This window comes from Mytilus trossulus, chromosome 4 (genome assembly GCF_036588685.1).
Source record: "Mytilus trossulus isolate FHL-02 chromosome 4, PNRI_Mtr1.1.1.hap1, whole genome shotgun sequence".
Classification (NCBI taxonomy): domain Eukaryota; kingdom Metazoa; phylum Mollusca; class Bivalvia; order Mytilida; family Mytilidae; genus Mytilus; species Mytilus trossulus.
In genome coordinates, this window is record NC_086376.1 from 72,517,676 (window position 1) to 72,541,989 (window position 24,314).

The 24,314-nt window shown below is 32.8% G+C and overlaps 2 protein-coding genes across 2 annotated transcripts in view; one reads left to right on the forward strand and one right to left on the reverse strand.

The window, feature by feature from the left end:
* Window positions 1-147: 147 nt before the first annotated feature.
* On the forward strand, window positions 148-8,466 carry LOC134715908 (dye-decolorizing peroxidase YfeX-like). The gene is made up of 9 exons (XM_063578465.1): window positions 148-304; window positions 3,476-3,678; window positions 4,139-4,330; window positions 4,640-4,712; window positions 5,218-5,379; window positions 5,770-5,843; window positions 6,917-6,965; window positions 7,651-7,746; window positions 8,059-8,466. Exons 1-9 carry the CDS (start codon window positions 247-249, stop codon window positions 8,313-8,315), a joined length of 1,164 nt encoding a protein of 387 aa, XP_063434535.1. The 5' UTR covers window positions 148-246; the 3' UTR covers window positions 8,316-8,466.
* A 113-nt stretch (window positions 8,467-8,579) lies between these two features.
* The window catches only part of LOC134716798 (echinoderm microtubule-associated protein-like 2), a 29,427-nt gene continuing 13,692 nt past the window's right edge, over window positions 8,580-24,314 (reverse strand). The window contains exons 15-26 of the mRNA XM_063579805.1: window positions 23,654-23,740; window positions 21,103-21,246; window positions 20,562-20,702; window positions 19,854-19,967; window positions 16,924-17,079; window positions 16,398-16,538; window positions 14,109-14,179; window positions 13,493-13,587; window positions 11,872-11,978; window positions 11,062-11,161; window positions 10,362-10,588; window positions 8,580-9,125 (exon numbers count right to left, since the gene is read on the reverse strand). Of these exons, the coding sequence (XP_063435875.1) occupies window positions 9,003-9,125; window positions 10,362-10,588; window positions 11,062-11,161; window positions 11,872-11,978; window positions 13,493-13,587; window positions 14,109-14,179; window positions 16,398-16,538; window positions 16,924-17,079; window positions 19,854-19,967; window positions 20,562-20,702; window positions 21,103-21,246; window positions 23,654-23,740 (1,506 nt within the window). The 3' untranslated portion in view covers window positions 8,580-9,002. The remainder of the gene's footprint in view (window positions 9,126-10,361; window positions 10,589-11,061; window positions 11,162-11,871; window positions 11,979-13,492; window positions 13,588-14,108; window positions 14,180-16,397; window positions 16,539-16,923; window positions 17,080-19,853; window positions 19,968-20,561; window positions 20,703-21,102; window positions 21,247-23,653; window positions 23,741-24,314) is intronic.

Here is a 24,314-nt window from a genome sequence, read left to right on the forward strand (position 1 = left end):
ACAAAAATCTATTTTATTGAATAAGTTTTATTTTTTTTATTTTTGCTTAAATGCAATTTAATACAGTGGGTGTTTAAATATTTTCTATACTATCATTATGACTGTACAAATTTATTTCAGCGCGCTTAGATAACTTTTCACAAAGGTCAATGTCATATTATATGACATTACTTACCTTACCAGTCGTCCTTCACCGTGTATCGGCCGGCTATCAATTTATAATCTTAAACATTTTATATAACCAATATGGCAGCTCTACGAGGCAGTGTTCGTCAGCTTGGCAAACTTAACTCTACATTTTCATGTAAGTATTAACTTATATTGTGCTTTAACGAACATAAATTAAGCCAATTAAATACGATACTATTTTTGTAAACATAGTCATAGATTTTAACGACAGTATATTAATAGAAGTTTACCTGATTACATTACTTTGCTCACATACACATTGTGTATTAATGAACAGGTATACTTTAATGATCTTTAATTACTGTCGGTTTACGTGCTGGAATTTGTTTTAGTCGGTTTTTGTTTTATCAGATATGAATGATACGTTTTAGATAAATTTTCCTAACTTGTGCATCGTATATTGCTATTTCAATTAGTATATCCGGGTAAATTATATGTCCTCATATATGAACTGTTAACGGAATAAAAAAAGTTCATTGTCCTGGGGGACACTTATATAACTTTACCCTACATCCTTATGGTCCTTATTATAGGCGTTCATTGATAATACACAAAAAAATCAAGAACAAACAGTTCATTTTTATTTAATCAATGTAAATGAACTTTAGTATGCAAATGTCTTATGATCATAAAATTATCAGTGAAGTGATTTATAATTTAACCTTAATATTGATACAGCTTAGTCATGCATGTTCTCAACAAATTTATTACATATTGCAAAATTGTCACGTTTTCATTATCACATGATTATGTGTCGTTATACATCTTTAAATTATAAATATGCTTGTGTTTTTTTTTTCAAAATAAAAGATTTTCAAAATAAATTGTTTAATATTTATATATAATTCTCAGCATTTCAGCAATTTTTAGCCGAGAAAGAAATACCACCCCTTTTCCCACACACGCATGCACGGATATTATGTTACACGGGTATTTGTATCAGGCATTTGTGTTAAATGTCGGCCAACTTTTTCGACTTAATGTGCTGCATTGCAATTTATACTTTATTTGTAGCTTAATATCTAAATACCTTATAAATCCAATATATATGTTTAGTTGTAGAAGTTATTTATTCCAGATACACGCACATGTGATAACTATAAATAAATGAACCTAAACACAAACGGTCACTGTATTTGTTGTTCTGTTAATAGTGATATATTTTATTTACCGCCAACATTTCGACCTATTCAATGACATTTACAATGATATCAGTATTTTGAATTATTACGATTATAAAATTTACTATTCACATTCATATATTTCAGTGTATAAATGTGGATAGTAAATTAGACTACAAGTATTTAAATGCATATCGAAATTATGGTTGTTCCTTTAGAACAACCAACCAGTGACATAGTCCTGTAGTGGAGTAGTCCTATGATTTAAGACTTCGTAGGTTCATATCGTTTGCATTCAACGTTTTGTTTCTCCGAAAAACTAAGGACTTTCTTATCCCAGGCATATGCTACTGTACGTATTTGGCACAACTTTTTGGAATTTTGGATCCTAAATGCTCCCTAAATTTGTACTGGTTTGGCTTTATAAATATTTTGATATGCGCGTCACTGATGAGTCTTATGTAGACGAAACGCGCGTCTGGCGTACTAAATTATAATCCTGATACCTTTGATAACTATTTTAATCGGGTTCAACATTGACAATAAAAAATACCCGATAACAAACGTTGAAAGCAAACAATATGAACATACGGAGTATTATATTATAGGATTCGACATTAAGGTTCATCATAAGGAATTGAAAAATATGGCTGTGTTTACACCTCAAAAATTACTATGAGTACAGACAAACTGGTACATCCAGGAAAGTTTTAAGGCATGGCAGGAACTAGATATATAAAAGTTATATGAAGTCTACGTTTCAGAAAATTAAAAACTTACCTGGATTTTGATGTCCATTTTTTTCCAGTCTGCAGAAGATAGGAAAATAAACAAACACCCGAGTTTCATTTGATACGGTCCACTCAGTTACTCAGTTTAAACCTGTTAAATCACCTGTTGTTTACAGGTGTCTATTGTCCATCTATTGTCCATTTAAATCAATACTACTCACAACATTGATTATATGAGGGGAGCTTCTCAATCGTTTTCACTACTTAGTTAATTTTTGCACCTTCTGCAGGAACGAAAAAAAATGGATAGCAAAATCTAGAAAAGTTTATAACTTTCTGAAACATAAAATGCATTTAAAATTTATATATCTAGTTCCTGCCATCCCTTAAAACTGTTGCAGGTGTATAGGTTAGTCTGTACTCAGAGTAAAATTTGGGGTGTAAATACGGCCATTTTAGCCAAAAGGTTATGATGAACCTTAACCTGGATATGCAGTATAAATATGCTGAAATTTACTTCTTACGTTTGTCAATAAGACAACACGTTTATCTATTTGGAAGAATAAATGCCAAATACGTTTGGTAGATATGGGAGCAAATTTGATACCAGAAGAGGTTAATTCTGATTGCCATATGAGGGAACCTCTTTTAATAACATTGGTGGTCTATTTCATATTTAAGTTCCGTCATTAGCCAATATAACATGTTTATCCCTTGTATACTTGACCTATTTTTATATATAATGAGTTCATCGTCCTTACATCACAATAATATGAAAATCCGTCCCTCTATTGTGTATCTCTATACTCATGCTTCAGCGATTTTAAATTAAAACGTTGAAGTACCTCCTTTTCGAGTCTTGATCTATACTTCAGTAGAAGGAATTTTGACATTGTTCTAAGCTTTCTAACAATTTGTTTGTTTGTTTGATTGATTGATGAAATACTTATGCTCTACCATTGATTTACGATATGCTGCTGCCTTAGAAAATTTATAAGTATTGCAATTGACCATGGATATCTTTTTACATTAAATTCTTTGTTTCTGTATCTTATTTGCAAAACCTATTGTGGAATTTGGATTGTTTCATTGGACTTATTGTGATCGATTGGTTCTTCCGCTTTTTATCCTTTCTTTTGTTCAAACTTTTCTGATTACGAAGTAATACCATTGTTCATACTCAAATAGTTATAAAGATATCCAATATCATATACATCCAGTAATGTGTTATCAACATGATCAAATACAAGATTTTGATGATGCTTTAAAGCTTGTGAAACATATCTCTAGTATTAGTTTGATCCGTCTTCTACAAGTGAATAAATCTGCAAAATTACAGTCAATATTAAGATGCATTCATACAAACGATGAATTAAACCTTTTAATTTTCTTTACTTGCGTGATTTCACGTTTTTTTATGTCTGTTTTGATTAGGTAGTAGGCGAGGATTAGCAACGGGACGGTCAACAATCTCTAGATTTTCCAAGCCTATCTTAATTGGAGGTTTAGCAGCAGGAACTGGACTCGGTTGGTTATATAAAAATAAAGACAGTTTTAAAACAACAGTAGACGAGACCATCAATGCTGTTACGCCGACACCTGTGTTTGCTGCAGAACCACCAGCAAGTCAACCATCTGTAAGTTCTGTCAGCAGTTCTGTTAAAATAATACTGCTGTCTGTTTTCACTTGGGTTAACGTTTGAAAAGGGATTATCAAGTACTTTATTAGCGGTTATAATATGTCTTGGGTTTATATTTTGTTGACCACGTTTTAAAATCAACCTTTATTACAAATAAATCAGTAAACAAAGGAATACAAAATAATTTTTTTTCAAGAAATTCAGCACGTTGTAAACGTAATTTGAAAAAGTTAGAAAAACTGAATAACTTTAACATGTTTAAGGAAATAAGAATATTAAACGAATATATAACAAAATCATTTTCTTGAAATTATGCCTTATTTTATTACGAAATAATACTAAAACGGAGACGATACATACACATTCTCCTTGCCTAATTTTATAAGACTTGAATCTTCCAAATTCTTGGTTCAGCTGTGATACATATAGTATCAGTTATTATACTCCATTATTTCAGGTATTCTCACAAGGCAAAGATCATGCTTTATATCTGTGGATACATCTCAAACCCACTGCCAATGTGAAAGAAGTCGGACGAGCATGTGCCAAAATACAGAGTTTGGTAGATAAAGTGACAGACCCCAAAATGAGTGACGAAAGTGATGAAATATGGGCTGGTGTTGGATTTGGCCCAAATATTTACAAACAGGTACGTAACCATATATATCTTTGAACAGGCATATTATTGTTATTTTTAACAAGAGTGCCTATTATTTTTAGGAATCAGATGTAATTAATTGTGATTTCTACGTAAAATGGACCATATGTGGGTCGGCTCAAGGTCGTCGCCCTGAGTTATCGCACTTCTAACTTGTCTAAGTGGAAGCTTTGGGTGAACCTAATTTTGAAAGCAACAAAACGAAACAATGAAGAGAGTCTTCAATAGTTATATACATTGCTGTATTTGAATTATGCCATTATAAGTATTAAAACAATATCTTTATTTATTCCATTTTAGTTGGGAGGCAATCCTAAAGAAAATTATACATACGCTTACAGGAAAGGATCATTAGGAGAAATGCCAAGCTCTGGTGAGTTCAGTAGTGGTCTGGATGGATAGCATTACCCTTTTTAAGAATGTGTAGTGTGTTTATTTAATTGCGGAAAATGAACGAAAATAGCAGCTGTCTATAAAAAAGTGTTACCAATTTAAATCTTAATTTTTTTTATGAAAATGGATCCGGATGTGGAACAAATTAAATTTTTAATGGTTGAAAACAAATTCACTAAATTTGTAATGTAATATTGAAGTTAAATTTATTTCACATTGTGTTGTTTATACGTACACAGTTACCTTAAAAAATATGTGGTATGATTGCCAATGAGACAGGTAAACATTAAAAAAGGATGAAAATAACTACAGGTCACCGTAAGATATTCTACAATTAGCAAAAACCATTCAGTATAGCAAGCCATAAAAGGCACCGGGAGGACAAAATGTGATACAATTCAAATGCGAAAACTGACGACCTAAATTATGCTAAAATCAATAAAAGAATCCCAATTGTTACAGGCAGTATCATATTATACTTTCAGGTGGCGATGTCTTCATCCATGCTAAGTGTAACACTGTAAGTAAACTGTTTGAGCTTAGTCAATTATTCTTGAACAGTTTACCTGCTGGTAGTGTAGACAATGCAGAAGATATCTTTAGTTTCGTATATCAAAATGGACGAGATTTGTCTGGATTCATTGATGGTAAGTTGAATTTGATAGGTACCATTTCAACATCAGTTTAACATTTCATTTTAAAAATATTTTTTGTAACATTTTTATATTTTAAAACCAACCATTTTTATTTTGAAATGCTCTGTACCAAATCAGGGAAATGGCCATTGTTATATTATAGTTCTTTTCTGTGTGTGTTACATTTTAATGTTGTGTTTCTGTTGTGTCGTAGTTCTGTTCACTTTACAATTGATGCGTTTCCTTCAGTTTTAGTTTGTAACTCGAATTTGTTTTTTCTCTATAGATTATGACCAGCGGATATTTGATGTGTTTCGTCCATTTAAGTATGTCCCCATTTCCTTTGTATAAAAACTGACATGCAACTATCACACGAGTGGAATCCATTACATTGTATTTCAGGTACCGAGAACCCAGCAGACGATGACTCACGCCAAAAAGTTGCGGTAGAGAAAGACACAGGAGGAAGCTATGTGGTAAGGTTCACTCATTATTCTTTTTTATATACTTAAACATATGTTGTTTAAGTTCAATCAAAATAATATCCTAAATGTTTGTAAGTCATGCTTTATTTGAAATGAATGTGTTTTTTTTTTATTTTTGAAACTTTGATCGTTATCATATTCTAACCAATAGCAAGCCCATTCTCTGAAATTTTTCAGATTGGTACTTTTCAACACAAGAAAAAAACTTTATTATAGTGTTATTATCTGGTTCTGTATCCATTGATCGAGAGGAAACACGTATTCCCAATTGTTACCTCTTTGTTATAGAAATGTTATGAATTCACCTCTTCTTTTGTGTATATCTTATTTGTATATATCATATGTAATACCTGTACCACCGTTTTCGTTCACCTTAGATTTTAACATTAATTTATATTGTTTAACACATGTATTGACGTGTAATTGATAGCATTGACAGAATTTATCACTTAGTTTATTATAATTTATTCATAGCCTTTGGCTATGCATTTTTCTACTTACTTTTATTTTAAATTTGTGCTTAATAAGGAATAATCTTACACACACTGCTATGTTTTAAAAATGTCCGAGGTATGCATATCAAAAGAAGTGTTACAACCTTTGGATCAGGAAAACCAAAATTTTAAAGGAGAACAGACCAAAATCAGGTATACTCTACTTAGCCTGATGGAAGGGTGGTTGTTATGTTCCCATGTGTATAAAGGAAGGTTTATAAATGTTCATCAGACAGAAAACAAGCAAGCCAACACAAAATCAAAAAGATATATAGGGTTAAAACTGAAGTCGTCCGTCTACCTTTTATTTAAAAAATCTATGAATTTCCATGACAATCTAACCGTCAAAAAACTGTTGGTGCAAAGGTGTTATATTGAAATAAGGATAATAAACTTCAGAGATCGTGAAATTATTTCTCCCTGGTGTTCCTTGAAGAAAATTTGATAGTTTTCACTCTAACCAAAATTGTAGCTGTCCTTTACAAAATGTTGGTGATTAAATCCTACAGATCACCACTTTTCGCAAAATCTGATAATATAATTACAAATATCTCTTAAATATTTTTCCAGATTACACAGAAGTGGATCCATGACTTAAAACTAATATCATCAGAAAAAGGTATATTGTTTAGCTATTATTGACATAAAAAGTGACATTGAATGACATTAAAAGTGTCAGATTTTTAAAAAATTGCATGCTTACAACAAGATCCATTGTTGCATCAGACGTAAACACACCTTATTGCCGGTTATAGATACGGCAGATGCAAAAGTAGAACAGATCAAAATGATCACGATTGCAAAATACATGGTATTGCAATGATGACTGGAACTGCAAATAATAACCAGCTGTACGCGTTATCCATTGTTGTGAATATCAATCGGGAACACAAATCTATATATTGTAGCCGCTGTAGCCGCAAATCGGTTGTAATATCGTTGCAAATGTTATGTATGTTATTGTTTATTGTTACAAAGTCTTAAATCATTTCAATAGTTTACCATTGACATGCATATATATTTGAAATGAAAATGTAAGCATTCTCAAAAGTGATATGATTTTTTTCTGGGAGCAGATTTCTTGATCCACCTGTATAAATAATAATAAAAGCAAAAAAGGAAAGAAAAGGGAAAAGAATTTAAAACGAATATAAAAATATTTTGGATCGACAAATCATAGCATAGCATAAACTGAACTTTAAATAAAAATACATTTATGCAAATTGATGTGCTCCAGGGATATTTATTATTTGTTAAACTATGCTGAAACTGATTAATTAACATTATTTTGACATCCTTTATAGACAAGACAATGGAAGGCTGGGTTGGCAGAACAAGAGCAGACAGTATAGAACTGAAGAAGAAAACAACTTCATCTCATGTAGCCCGTATGACAGGAGGTATACCTTTTTCCCCACAAACTAAACTCGAATATTTCTTTCTTTATACTCATGGCGCTACTTAATATGGTTTTGAAGAGATTTCATTATTTTATAGACAAAGTCTTCTATAATAATATTCAGTCATTGATATATTTTCTGATTTGAATTAAATGATACTGGGCTGCCAATTCTCACACAATACTTATCATGAGACTAAAGCATTTTCTTCTCTATTACATAGGGAGCAATAACACAGGTAGATGTACTCTTGAAAATTCTTACAGACTTGTAAAATTGTCAACTGATACATTTGAATTATGTTTTTGATAGGAGTAAATTTCGAACAGAAGAAGGCCTTTGAGATGGTCAGACAATCTATGCCATTCGGAAACGTTACTGGTGAGGCTGGATTATTTTTCATTGGGTACACTGCCTCTCCAGAGAACCTTAACTTTATGTTGGATCGTATGGTTGGTGCTGGTTCAGGTGGCGATGGAGTCAGTGACGATATCATGAGGCTAACAAAGAACGTAAAGGGAACATATTGGTACTTTCCAGGTGTTGCAGAACTGAGAAAGATGGCATAAAAAAGAACAAAAATATCGGACAAATTTAGCTATTCTAAATACTACGCATACGTGATACGATCGTTTGTTAACATGTATTGTATAATCAAATTGTTTATGTTAATTCTCACTCATATATACATTAAAGTTAATTTTTTGGAAGGATAACTCATATACAAAAATAGTTGTCTTTCTTGAATATCTTATCATAAAAAAACAACTACTGTTACAAATAAGCTGGAACTCACGAATAAGTCGAGATACAAGTGTTTTCAGATGCAGAACTGTTATTGGTCACACTTATGTTCCTCTAATGGATTTAAATTGCATGGAACATCATCATTTAGATTTTAGATTAGATTATCTAGTTTTGTTGGGTTGATTTGCTAGTATAGAATATTGAGGGCATATAATTTACATATGGTGAAAATTTCTGTGGCTGGAATTATAACCTGTCCACTAAATTATAATTTGTAAAATCAACATTAAAATTTATAAAATGAAAATATTCATTATCACGTCGATCCTTCAGTGGCCACTTGCTGTTTGTAGTCTTATAATGTATATTATGCACAAGGAAACACATAAACACATAAAATAAGAACGATCAGATATGTAATACACGAAGTTGCTATATTAACCTCCTTCTGAAAGTGTTTTTTTTTACACATTTTCATACAATAGAATTAATTAAGAAGCACGGATATTTTACACGATTTTCCATTGAATGACACAAGAGTCCTTGCCACCAACACTGATGACATAATGCCCGTCCCTCGAAAAACTAACATTGTGTACGGCAGCATGTCCATGATACATATGACAATACATCTGCAATAATATAAACATATTAATTATGCAATTAGTTTTCTGAATGAAAATGTGTCATATTTTCATTTCGTGGCCTTTCACAGTCACTGTTACGGTGTATTTGTTCTTATCATGGTTGAAAGCCGTGCTGTTCCTAAAATTGCTTATTTTCACGTCATTTGAACATAGGAGGACTGTTTTCTCTTGGGCAATAATTCGCCAAATCCTTGTTTATATGAATATATCATAAGTGGATCCAGGAAAGGGATCCCCTTTGATGTGGACCATTTGGTTGATTATATCATGAATCACTGTAGCATGACAGAAGCGGTCCCCTTTATGAAAAGTTCGAGATCCGCCACTGATGATATATTATGATTATGATGAAATCATATCGCATCATATTCTTTAAAAATGTTACGCTGCTTTGATTTTATAAGTGCTGAAGACCGTGAAATAAATGTCAGAAATGAAAAATGAAAAAAAAAAGTCCTTATCAAGGTCGTGTTATTTTTTTTTATCTAGTTGGGATTCGTATGGCGGTGGAGTTGTCGACACATTCGGCTTCGCTCAATACGGAATTAACATGAATGCTTATGGCATTTTCATTTCGAATGTAAAGTTTAGATATATGCACGATTTAACAGGGGTGTAAACTACCTGAACCAAATCTTCAAAAACAGATCTATGGACTTTGACATTTGATTAGGGACTTTCCGTTTTAAACTTTCCTCGTTTGGTATTTATTTTATTTTGTTTTTTTCATAGGATTTACGATTGACATCGCGAATCGGTAGACCGATATCACATTTCTGTGTCCTGGGTGTTAAGCGACATGGTTTTGTGGTCTGTTGTTATCCATAATATTTGACTAATTTGTTATAAAGTCGATTGAGATTTATTCACAAATCTGACATTTTTGCTGATTTGGAATCGCATTACGGGTGAGGTAAGCATAGCAGGAGACGTGTATCCTATCAAAACACCAGATATCGCTGTTTTTTTTTTAATTAATGGAATATTTTAATTCTTTTTAGCGCGAGTTGTCACTTTAATCGATTTATGATATTTGAATATCAGTAAATTGCTGTTGCCTTAATTTAACATACCAGTACTTATATTTTAATTGAAAATCGTTGGATTTTACTTCATTATTACCATCATCAACGTAAATATAAATTATACCAGATACAAAAAGGTAAAGGTTTTCTCAATTGATACATTTATATATTTAAAAAAATAATTTTAGAAATTTACCCCTTTTCTATCGCATGGATATCTATATAAACAAACGTTTCCACACGAATCTCCCATAACTATGAGATTTGAATCTGTATAAACATCCACACAGTTGATATCGCCTTCTTGTTCCAATTTTGACCACCATAGACCAATATTAGAAGCAGTTATTTTACATTTTTCAGTCATCCATGTGACCTCTCGACATTCCGACATATCCACTTCATCAAGATTTTGGGCATTCCCTGTTAAAGTAAGCATAACAATTTTCTTGATGAATCAATGACGCAGAAAATTTTATCAGTGTCGATAAAGAAATGAAAGGAAAGGGTTAAAGAGTGTAATTTTAACCATATAGAGGGTGTGCTATAAGTAAATGCGATTCATACATAACTCCGTTTCATTTCTTCACTGATCAAATTAAAAAAAGATGGAATATTTCGCCGTAAATGTATCTCTGTATCACTATCTGGAAGTACCGTCAGTAGTAAGCTTAGTTGCTGTATCGTTGTCTTTATTCGCAATTTACCTTGTACTTTCTATCACTACAGTCAGTATACTGTATACTTTTTCGATACTCACGAATATTGCGATGGGGATCCAACAATACCTTTTTTGTGCCCAAAAAAGTACATATATATGTATATATATAAAACTTTATTTGGAAATTCAGAAAAATAATATTCTTGCATAACACAATTTTCTTCAGTTAACTTACAATATAGGATTTCTGGTGCGTTAGTACAGCTACGTAGAAGAAAGTGATTATGGAACAAATCCGCAGAAAAGTCAATATCTACAACAGGATCACGGTGTCCCTGAAAAGGATAAAATGAACAACATACACGATTTTATTAACACATTAAGCATATGATCAGTTGCCCACAGTATAGAACTTTATATTCAATTGATCGATGCTTTCTATATTTCTATCTTATTTGTTGACCAGTGTAATACATGTGTTTGAATTGTTGTAGCAAAAAATCCAATTCATCCTCTATTTTTGTTTACCTCAATTACAACTAATCACCAACCTGTTACTTGCCATGAAAGACACAATTGAAAAAAAGTAAAATCACCAAAATATCAAACTTCTAGGAAAGTTAAAAACGGAAGGTCACAGAAAATCAAAGCTCAAACAAATGTATAACAACGGTCATATTCCTGACTTGGTACATGTATAGCCACTAGAGAAGCAGGATCTGCCTCTGCGTCCGAAGTACACGACATCGCTTGCGCGGTTAGTTTGTATTCATGTTGCTTTAGTTTTCTAAGAATTGTTTTATAGACGATCGTTTTCCTTTTCGTCAATTTTTCATTGACGTATGATTTTGAATTGCCCTCTCTCTTGTGTATTTCCGTTTCTTTGTTTTTTCGTCTTTATTTAACGATGTTATTTTTTCTCCATAGTATCAATAAATATTTATATTATTTGAAAACAAGATGAAATTGTTCTTTATTACATTTGTAAAAGAAATTTGCTTGGTTGCCATTTTGTACCTACCACGTGGACATTGATGGTACTTACCACGCATTTTCCTTTCATTTCCCATGCAAACGAACCATCCGATTTTGATTCGAAATAATACATATGAATTGAGCAATCATGTCCACCAACAGCTATGATTGTGTAATCTGGAAAAAGATAAACTCGTTTACGCATTGAAAAATAATGATGTATTCCTATTGAATGTGAATTCAGAACAGTGCTTCGGACGGATGCAGTTGATAAACTGCTATTTTCATTATTAAAAGTTATATTTATTTTTAAATACAATTACTGTTAACAAATACAATGGTGTACGAGTCTACACTTACTCTAAAAAGTTGGAATGTTTTGGGTGCATCAATTGAAATACATGATTAAATATGATATACAAAAAAACTAACAAGAATGTGTCCAAAGTACACGGATGCCCCACTTGCTCTATCATTTTCCATGTTCCATGGACCGTAAAATTGGGTAAAAATGTAATTTAGCATTCTGATTAGAAAGATTATACTATAGCGAACACGTGTACTAAGTTTCAAGTTGATTGGACTTCAATTTCATCAAAAACTTTCTTGATCAGAAACTTTTACCTGACTCCCACTTTCATATTCTATGTTTAGTGGACCATGACATTGGGGTCAAAAGTCTAATCTGACTTTAAAATTAAAAAGATCATATCATAAACAACAGGTGTAATAAGTTTCAAGAAGATTGGACTTCAGCTTCATCAAAAACTACCTTGACCAGAAACTTTAACCTAAAATGGGACGAAAGGACGCACGGACGGACGAACGGAGCCACAGACCAGAAACCATAATGCCCCTCTACTATCGTAGGTGGGGAATAAAAATAAGAACAAGCATTGTGAAGAAAATCCCATAGGTAACCCTAACAACATTTTAACAAAATTGGAAAAGTATTTCACTTTTTATTCATTTCATTCATTTTTACATAAAAAAAAATCAACAAAGATATCAATCTTGTTCGGCAGACGCGCGTAATAAAAAAATTTGCTAAGTCATATGTCTCGGTAAGAAATTTATCAAACAAAATACAAAGGAGTAGGTCCGGTAAGGACAGATTTTGGCCTCAAATTTCATGTTCATCTGACGAAAGATTTTGACCACTTTTTAAACACTTAAGTGCCTATTTTATTTGAATTAATTAGTTTATGTAAAATATTTCAACTGATTTAGTCATAAAAAACGCACGGATTCAAGCTGAAATATGAAAAATCTACCAAATATGCCGAAAAATTTATTTTTTCAGGAGGTTTTTGTCAAAAATGAAAGTGGCCGCATCCGTGTTCATCCTCAAAATTATATATGTGATGTATTATCATAAAATACAACTTACATTTCAATATTAAGGATGAACACGAATGCGGCCACTTTCGTTTTACACGAAAACAGTCCAAAATTTAACTAAAATGCTAGAATTGTGAAGATTTCAGTAATTTAGCATGACTTAATGGTGCTAGTACGCGATACATGTGCATTGTATTGTCAAAATCTGCCCTAATTTATGTAGCAGAAGCATTCTACTGTCCAATGAATAACTCAAAGTTTATATTTTAACAATTTTGTAAAACTGCTATATTTTGGGGCCAAAAAGGTGTCTTACTGGACCTACTCCTTTGTCGCGAAAACAAATTTACCTGGTGAAAATCGCACACAATCTATTCTGTCTTTCGTTATTTTATTGTTGAATACTTCAGAACTAGACTCTCCTTCAATTTTCAGTATCACTAAACTGGAAAATGTGCATTAAACAATTGATAAATCATAAAATTAGTATCCGTCATCAATTGTGAAAGCAGATGAAAAAAGCCATAATTTACATGAAAATGTGGATAAATCAGCATGAAAGACAAATAGTCCGGTAACTAATCTAACATCATACTAATACATGCTAAATATACACTAAAAAAGATTTTTTTTTCTTCAAAAAGCAGACAATTTCATTTCACCACATGCTCCAAGCGAATTTCCAACAATCAGTATTAAATTGACAAAAAATATGAACCAGATTATACAAAAACTATTATACAAGTAGGTATATAACAAACTCTGCTAGCACGACATTTAAGATAAAAAATAGTGTGGGAAGCAAAATGGACTACAAAATTAGTTATTTCTATTACAGTTCCATTTTTATCAAATATGTCATAATTTCCACTACTGTATTTTCTTACTTTTTATCAAGTGTTAATAATACCATTTATTATTAAAATTATTGAAGATGACAACTGCCGAAAGTCTTACTATACTTACTTTCCATTCTTTGTACCCAATACAACATTTTTTCCATCAAACGATGAATCTACACATGTAAACTGCATGCCCTATAAAAGTTAATGTTGTTGTAGTATTTCTATATTGGTTTCATTTTACGTAGTACATTTACGATGCATTTTTCTTGTAAATCTAATTAAGAAATCTTAAATCTACCATCTTCACTTCATATGCTGACGTTTTGACTTTCATTTGTGCTTTTTTTGTGATTTCCATGGCCTAAGTTGATAAAGAAGTTGACCTACTGTATCAATAGCCTGTCAACTGAGGGTGTGAGCTCGAATCCCGCACATTCCAGGTGAGCTCATCTCAAATCTTAGTTGACTGAGATTGTCAGTTTCCTACCTAATAATTGTAGTTTTTTCCGAGCATTCCGGTCATCCAATTATAAAAAATGACCGCGATGAAAAAACACGATGGATCTGAAAGTGGCGTTAAATAGCAATCAATCGATCGATCTTGTTACTACCTCAAATCTAGGTGGTGTACATTTTAATGTTATGCAGTGCCAACATTTTGAAATTCTTTTAATGTTTCCTCTCTCGTCTGTTTTCGAAAATACGATCGACTAATTTAAAGTTATATTTCAATCACATGACATATATGTATATACTCAATTCTGTTCATGCAATTCGCTTGTTGATGTGCTATGTTGAGGAGTCTGTTTTCAGAATATTCAATAGTTGTCTGAAAAACTTTTAATCAATACTGTTTACTTTAGGGAAATGAATATCCAAAATTTTACATTTTCATAATTAGATATTTCAGATAATGGTATGAAGATATCATCAAAATGATAGAGTCTGTCAACAAATCATTTACTGGTGAAAGGCAGGTATCATGATACAAAGATGCTGTACTTCTTTCACCGACTATATTTTATTAAAGATTGGTGGATTTAAATTTCAACTAACCGTTAATATTCAAATATCTACCATTGTACAACCTTTCCGGCTGAATATCTCGTATGCAGATATAAAACAGAATTCAAAGAAAACATTGTTGGTGAAACAAATTGCTTTGAAATGTTTGCAAAGTTATGTAATTTCCATTTCAGTTGTATTGAAGTGATGTCACTAAGGAATCCACATTTAAGTGAGGGCTTGCGTTTCATGTGCAGGTGAACTTGATGTTAAGAAACTAGTAACTACTGAACTCAAAAGTTGCTTTATATCTTTATGTTTTTCTTTATATGGCACATATAGGAGATTTAAAAGAAGGAAGAAACGTGATTTCGAATTTACATGTCAAATTTCAATGTCTCAGCAGTGGAACACCCAATTATATATATCAATTACTACGTTGCGATCGTGCTGCTGTGCAATATGCAATATACGGAATCATTAGTTATGACGAAAATCGGTTATAGACAAATTAGTTGGCTGATACAATATGTCTATATCTCAAAAAAATGACATCACCAGGGTATCACCAGCCCAGTAGTCAACACTTCGGTGTTGACATGAATATCAATAATGTGGTCATTTTTAATAAATTTCCTGTTACAAAACTTTGAATTTTTCTAAAAACTAAGGATTTTCTTATCCCAGGCATAGATTACCTTAGCCGTATTTGGCACAATTTTTTGGAATTTTGGATCCTCAATGCTCTTCAACTTTGTAATTGTTTGGCTTTATAAATATTTTGATATGAGCGTCACTGATGAGTCTTATGTAGACTAAACGCGCGTCTGGCGTACTAAATTATAATCCTGGTACCTTTGATAACTATTTACACCACTGGGTCGATGCCACTGCTGGTGGACGTTTCGTCCCGAGGGTATCACCAGCCCAGTAGTCAACACTTCGGTGTTGACATGAATATCAATAATGTGGTCATTTTAATAAATTTCCTGTTACAAAACTTTGAATTTTTCTAAAAACTAAGGATTTTCTTATCCCAGGCATAGATTACCCTAGCCGTATTTGGCACAATTTTTTGGAATTTTGGATCCTCAATGCTCTTCAACTTTGTAAATGTTTGGCTTTATAAATATTTTGATATGAGCGTCACTGATGAGTCTTATGTAGACGAAACGCGCGTCTGGCGTACTAAATTATAATCCTGGTACCTTTGATAACTATCAACTCACAAATGAATAATTTTTGTAATATTCGATATATTACTTTTCTTTATATAACGGATTTGTACGGAAGCGTATTAGCGCCACATTTAAACATTTACACAATGACAGTTAATGTTGTGTAGACATTTTCTGCGACCTGTTTTGATACTAATACATTTCTTACAAACATCCGGTCAATTTACCTTCAACATAAGTTTGCAGACAGGATCTCTCCTTTCCGTGTTGAACCAGCAGACTACACCGTCAGTTCCGGCGGTAAGGAAATCTCCACCAAGCTGAGATTCGTGCATTACCACCAATCCACGCAAGTCGTCATAATGACCCTAAACATGTAAATTGTAAAAATTCTGATCAAAGAAACCCAGTTAGTGCTTCGGATACATTTAATTAGATATAGTGTTGTTTTCAGTCAATTACTTAGATAGTGTTCAGTTCCATATAATTTTGTTCTTTTTAATGATTTTATGTATTTTTGCTGTTTCCAAATTAATTTTGGTGAATTAAAACGTTTTAGAATGTTTTAAATGAAATTTGAGAGTTTAAATCAATCCGATGAACAAGAATTTGTCAACAAGTGGTCCGTTTTAAAAGATATAGAAATATATGGAAATATAGTACACTTATAATTAGAATTGACCAATGATCATCCTGAAAAATATGACAAAATCTAAAATATTATCAGGAAGTCATGTACTTATAATATCTCACCTGCGTGATAGGTACTGGGTCCAACTGAATGCCAGAGAGGGGCGAATTGCCTTTCGTAGATAACTCTGCTGACAACATGGAGTTCATTGTAGTTCCAATGAAAAATGTGTCATCATGAAATTGTAACATTCGAATCCCTCCTTCGGATCTAGGTATCTGAAACACAGTGTAATACGTTGTATTTTGACAATCTAACGATCAAATAATTAAATGGCAATAGCCGGTATCTTTGGGAACTTTGCGAGATAATTGTTCAATATGTTTAAGTGATGATATTAGCTTCTCGACATTTTGATAATGTTGCAAATATGTTTTATTTATGATTGATAAAAACATGTTGCAGTTCAACCTTCATCCTGCTTATACATACTTTAGAAATCTTATAGATATAAGAAAAAACAAGCCTTTCTTTCCTACAAATGAGGGAACTATAGTAATTTTTCCAAATCTGTGATTTCTGAACCATCTTTACTTTATTTATTTCACTAGGCTGGGCGGGATTTAACCGGTTCGCTTATAATACACCAGTCCATTTATAGATAAACTCACCAATGAAGTGTCCCGTCATTCTTTTGTAAATTCCTTTGATGACACTGATAGATGATTTTAAATAAATATTGATCATAACGGCAATCATCCTTATCACACACTTCAAATAGACTGTCTTTATGCCCGCGTCACACTGTCCCGATTTTTTTTTATATACGAATGCGAAAATTGTAAGTTCGTACAAAGTTGTTCCCGATCTCGTTAAAAGACAAAACATTGACCGAAGCAAGTTCGATGAATAACGATGTCTATACGATGGTGCCGAAATTATATACGATAGCAAAAGATGGACATACAAAGGTTTACCAAAGACGGGTTTTTAAGCTTCATATCTCAGTCGAAGCCTACACGATGGATAACGATGATGGCGCGATGGCAATACGATGTTTAAAAGACGTCGTGTACAGCTTACGATGAATTTTAATTATGTGCAACATAATACAAGTATACAAAGGATCTAAAATGTGTTCTACCTGTTTTGAACTGTTTTATGGTACGAACAGAATTTCGAGAACATATCGTTTATGTACAAGTCTGACATGCATGGCGGGAAATCGATCGTTTTGTCTAATTCTTATAAAACTTAGTTTATTATCCCCTCGTCTACTACATGTAAGTTGTGTGTAGATAAAAATTTTATGGACACTCTAGAACCAAATGCTCAAAACTTGGTACATGTATGGTGTTACTCGTTTAGAATATCTTAGCCGCTATTGACTTTAAAGTTCAAAGGTCAAGATCACAGTGGCAGTTGTAATGCAAGGCAATATCACCCTTGTGAACACTCTAAAACCAATATGCTTCAAAAGATTTTAACAACATTTGGTATTTTATTCCTCCTTGTAATTATATATATATCTGACATGTTTTACGTTCAAGGCCAAGGTCAAGGTTATACAGATGGACATGTTTTTTCTCCTTGAAATAGCATAATACACAGGAAATTGGTTGCTTTTTTTACCTGCTGGTTCTAAAGACAATATTAAAGGCATTTCCAGCTACTGAATCTTTTGGTTGATTTTAAAAAAAATAGTTTATTTATCGAATATGCATATTCAATTTATCATTTTCTGCATGTGTCATATACAGATATAGTAGTTGTCCCCAATATATTACATACGAGGGAATGCCACGCTCTGCATTGCCTTGTTTGAACTATAAAATGTGTGCACTAGTCTGAATAATCACCCATAGTTATGCCCATGATTACTGATCTATCTTGAAGGTAAGGTAAAGGGTTCGTTGATCCCTTTTATACAAAAAGAGCTCTTTCAAGGAGAATATCATAATAATATAGACAAAAGGAAGGGTATGGGAACAGCAACAAATGCGGCAAAATATGACGTATAGAAAACAAAATTGTTATGGAGTTTACTTAAACATTCGTGTGACAACAACTTAGACGATGCATGAAAAATCAGAATAATGAAGAAAAAGTTGGTTTCCCTATATACGTGTACCTGCAGTGTTGGTGTACGAGGCGCGTTTACGATTTTCATTATGTTGATATGAAAAACGGACAAAAATAATATCTTAATTGTAAAAGTAAATCCTGAGGCTGTAATATCTGCTCTTCTTGTTCCATTTGAATTAATAGAAACAACGCTGTCGCCTTTCTTGTTCTCATAGAATCATATGATATGAGATCCATGTTTTCTGAACGTCTTTCTTAACTGTTGTATTAGACTGGCCAGTGCATATCGCGCATTGCACTTTAAATGTATTTTAGCGCTAAAATTAACTTCCATTTAGCTGAATTTATTGCCGTCGTAGTTCCATCTGGTCGCCTTCGTACTTTTATTCGATGGCAACACGACGGGATTACGAGGTCTTCAGGAAGTCGTGTTGCCATCGTAAGACCTTCGGGTAGCTTCGTGATTCATTCGTGTAGACATCGTAATGTCAAAACTGCCCGATGGAAACGATGGAAACACGAATGCAATACGATGTTCAAAGATGCATTCCCGGTGACATTACGATGGTGGGGATGGTGATACGAACCCTCAACATCGGACGCTCCTTCGGGGATTTTTTAACATGTTAAAAAATTTAGAACCGTTCCCGAAGTTGTCTCCGAAGGCTAGAAAATGTGTCCGATTGTTCTACGATGGTTAAAGATGGCACTACGAATAGCCCGATCTGGATATGATCAGTCCCGATTTTGAAAATGTCAATAATCGTGTTGCAATCGGCGTAAAAATCGGGACAGTGTGACGCGGGCATTATGCAAATTAAAACGTAAGCTCCGCCCGATCAGTTAAAATACCATTGTAATAGATCAAAATGATTTAGAGACACATAATCTTATTATATGCACTTTTGTAAATTTAACTTTTCTGGGGGTTTCCTTTGATTTCGAAGTCAACGAACCATATATTCACCTGTAGTTCTCCAACATTATCCATATTTTTATTACACTGCCAACAATACACAATCCCATCTCTTCCTCCAGATAAGATGTAATTTTTATAAAACATTACAGCAAAAACGGGACCCTGAAAAATCACGTTATTTCAATGAATGAACTGTTAATCAAACAGAGGAAAATGATAAATATTTTCTTGTCACTTATATCTTCTCGATAATATTGGTTTTTTATTATGTTAACCGTGTTATTTAATACAAAGCATCATTAAAAATACCATGTTCTAGACTTCTTAATAAAATTAACGGTACCAATTTTCTTGCACCAGATGCGCATTTCGACAATACATGTCTCTTCAGTGATGCTCGTGGCCTTAAATCAGAAGTAAAGAACATGGCATTGTTATTGATGCTTTGTATACAATTGGAAGATAAAAGATACTATTTTATTCGGATGTTAGATGTGTTTTTTTTTATATCTTTTTTTTTAAGAATTATACATCTAGTTTACATAATAAAAAAACCCACAAAAAACATCCCGAATATTGTTTCTGTACACCAGTTTGTAAATTATGAATAGAGTTTTTTCATAAGTTTTGCTAGTGTCAAGTAAATCTGAAACTACAATAGTCTGTGTAAAACAGAACAATGCGCCGTTACAGAATGAGATTCTAACAGAATAAACTAGAAATAGTGAATTCCCTTTTAAAGATCTACACTCTTACGTCATGTGCATGCTTGACAAAGTTGGTGATCTTATTTCCACCATCCGCCCAGATATAAATAGTTCCATTGGAATCTCCGGTCACTAAGTCTCCTTTTTCGTTATGTTCAAGGAATATGATGAATTTTGCTTTAAGATAATTCTAAAAAATAAAGTTGACATATATTTGTTATAATACTAGTACATGAAAAAAAATTACATAAAGTGTGACGACTGGTTTTTTCGTTTTTACAGCTGCCCCAAACAATAAAAATTCAAATATTAAATTCACATTTCTTTTATCAGTGAGAAAGTATTATATAATTATATTACAAGTAAACCATATGTAATCCTGATTCCACGTTTTTTTTTAATCTTTTAGACAAATTGTTACCATCTTACTACGTTGGTTATATTAGAACTTCTTCCGACTTAATTTTTGATGATGTTTACATTCTCAAATTCCCTTAAAAATGGAATTAACAACAAAGTTGATTGGTGTTTGATGAACTTATATTTAATTTATATGATTTATGCAATGATGAATGATGCAGAGCACTCACATCATACTGTGGTTGAGCTACTGGTTGAAGTGTTCGACTCTCCTCGTAAATTTTCCACCACTGAAGATGTTCTTTTCCAGAGGTCACTAACAACTCTGGATACTTTTTATTGAAGGATATATCACAAATCAATTCTGTATTCACCTGTGAATTATAAAAACTTCGAATTGAATCATCGTGATTTATGTTGATATTTTGGTCTTTGTTAAGTTATTGCCAATTAAGATATATGTGGCATTTACTGTTGTGTACCAGAATTCAATCTTGCAGTAATTGCATAAAGTATTCATTTTAACTTACACATGAGAATCAGAAATAAATTTAACCTAATAAAAGTAATTAAGAAGATCTCGTGAGTGGTGAAATTAGAATATACCTGTTTGTTTCTACTTATGAGTCGGTCCCGCTGCTGGACTTTAAAACCTCGAAGTGATCATTAGTTTTCGGTAACAAGTACTGCCAGATATAGGTATTAATAAAGTATACATTTCGTTTGTAAATTTCTAGTTCATATGCTTGTGTAATGGTCCTAAAGTGAAGTTTGCAAAGTCCTAAGACAATTTGACCTTACATAAGTTTGTCCTTTAAGCCCCTTATGTTTTTGTGCCCGTTACATAATTTCATATTTATCTTTAAGCAACTCACTGTTATGAACAAAAACAAATGAAAGTTAATGTGACGTCTTAACATAGAGATTCGCATTATTTGAAGTCATACTTAGATCTTTATTGAGCAACATACAGCTTTTTAGCTCACCTGGCCCGAAGGGCCAAGTGAGCTTTTCTCATCACTTGGCGTCCGTCGTCGTCCGTCGTCGTCCGTCGTCGTCCGTCGTCGTTAACTTTTACAAAAATCTTCTCCTCTGAAACTACTGGGCCAAATCAAACCAAACTTGGCCACAATCATCATTGGGGTATCTAGTTTAAAAAATGTGTGGCGTGACCCGGTCAACCAACCAAGATGGCCGCCACGGCTAAAAATAGAACATAGGGGTAAAATGCAGTTTTTGGCTTATAACTCAAAAACCAAAGCATTTAGAGCAAATCTGACATGGGGTAAACATGTTTATCAGGTCAAGATCTATCTGCCCTGAAATTTTCAGATGAATCGGTCAATCGGTTGTTGGGTTGCTGCCCCTGAATTGGTAATTTTGAAGAAATTTTGCTGTTTTTGGTTATTATCTTGAATATTATTATAGTTAGAGATAAACTGTAAACAGCAATAATGTTCAGCAAAGTAAGATCTACAAATAAGTCAACATGACCAAAATGGTCAGTTGACCCGTTTAGGAGTTATTGCCCTTTATAGTCAATTTTTAACCATTTTTCGTTAATTAAAGTAATCTTTTACAAAAATCTTCTCCTCTGAAACTACTCGGCCAAATTAATCCAAACTTGGCCACAATCATCTTTGGGGTATCTAGTTTAAAAAATGTGTGGCGTGACCTGGTCAACCAACCAAGATGGCCGCCACGGCTAAAAATAGAACAAAGGGGTAAAATGCAGTTTTTGGCTTATAACTCAAAAACCAAAGCATTTTGAGGAAATCTGACATGGGATAAAAATGTTTATCAGGTCAAGAACTATCTGCCCTGAAATTTTCAGATGAATCAGTCAATCGGTTGTTGGGTTTCTGCCCCTGAATTGGTAATTTTGAGGAAATTTTGCTGTTTTTGGTTATTATCTTGAATATTATTATAGATAGAGATAAATTGTAAACAGCAATAATGTTCAGCAAAGTAAGATCTACAAATAAGTCAACATGATCAAAATGGTCAGTTGACCCCTTTAGGAGTTATTGCCCTTTATAGTCAATCTTTAACCATTTTTCATAAATCTAAGTAATCTTTTACAAAATCTCCACTGAAACTACTAGGCCACAATCATCTTTGAGGTATCTAGTTTGAAAAATGTGTCCGATGAACTGGCCATTCAACCAAGATGGCCGCCACGGCTAAAAATAGAACATAGGGGTAAAATGCAGTTTTTTGCTTATAACTATGAAACCAAAGCATCTAGAGCAAATCTGACAAGAAGTTAAATTGTTAATCAAGTCAATATCTATCTGCCCTGAATTTTTCAGATGAATTGGACAACTGGTTGTTGGGTTGCTGCCCTCCAATTGGTAATTTTTAAAGAAATTTTGCCGTTTTTGGTTATCTTGAATACTATTATAGATAGCGATAAACTGTTAACAGCAATAATGTTCAGCAAAGTAAGATCTACAAATAAGTCAACATGACCTAAATGGTCAATTGACCCCTTAAGGAGTTATTGCCCTTTATAGTCAATTTTTAACAATTTTCATTAATTTGGTAAATTTATGTAAATTTTTACCAAATATAGTTCTCTGTTACTAATGGGCAAAGTTCATGATAGATATAATTGTAAGAAGCAAAATCGTTCAGTAAAGTAAGAACTTCAAACACATCACCATCACCAAAATACAATTTTGTCATGAATCCATTTGTGTCCTTTGTTTAATATGCACATAGACCAAGGTGAGCGACACAGGCTCTTTAGAGCCTCTAGTTAATATTTATATCACATACCTCTGTTTCAGTTATAAGTTCTCCTGAAGAAATATTCCAAATTGTCAGGCGTTTGTCGGGAGTATTGTCTACAGCAGCTAAAATATCCTGTATAAAGAAAAAAACTGGTATTACAAAGAGTGAGGTAAATTCAAACTGGAAAACCAAAACTTTCGTACAAAAATGTAGAGAGGGGTAATTTGTGGCATTTCCCCTAAAACAGCTAAATATTAACAAAATAAAGTAAAAGTAACATACATGTCAGCAAAATATTATCTAATGCCTGATGATACTCGATGTTCTTTCAATGCATAATTGAGAAAAAAATCAGAAAACAGACCAAATCTTCCGAAAGGTTATAAATCTCTTGTAATGCATATTGATTGATTGATAATTCATTAACGCCGCATCAGCACAAAAAGGCTATATCTCGGTAAGGAATAATGCATGTTTATTAGGTCCTATATATCAAATTTCTTTCCAGAGGTAAATGTCCTGATATAGTCTCGTATAAGGTTTTAAGTCCATATGATTAATTTCCATTTTTGTCTATCTGCATTTGGATTGTAAGAGCTGACAAGACTATCGAACATTTACTTATTATTGTATTCCATCTTGTTTGGGTGTCATCTGAAGCCTGCCTCTGGGTTTAGGATTTTCTCGCTGTGTTAAAGACACGCTG

What these genes read in the sequence shown, in the direction of transcription:
- LOC134715908 (XM_063578465.1), top strand. Translation starts at nt 247, where the DNA reads ATGGCAGCTCTACGAGGCAGTGTTCGTCAGCTTGGCAAACTTAACTCT. An exon ending in GCCCAAATATTTACAAACAG is followed by an intron (nt 4,331 to 4,639) that starts GTACGTAACCAT and finishes ATTCCATTTTAG; the next exon opens with TTGGGAGGCAATCCTAAAGA. An exon ending in ACTAATATCATCAGAAAAAG is followed by an intron (nt 6,966 to 7,650) that starts GTATATTGTTTA and finishes CATCCTTTATAG; the next exon opens with ACAAGACAATGGAAGGCTGG.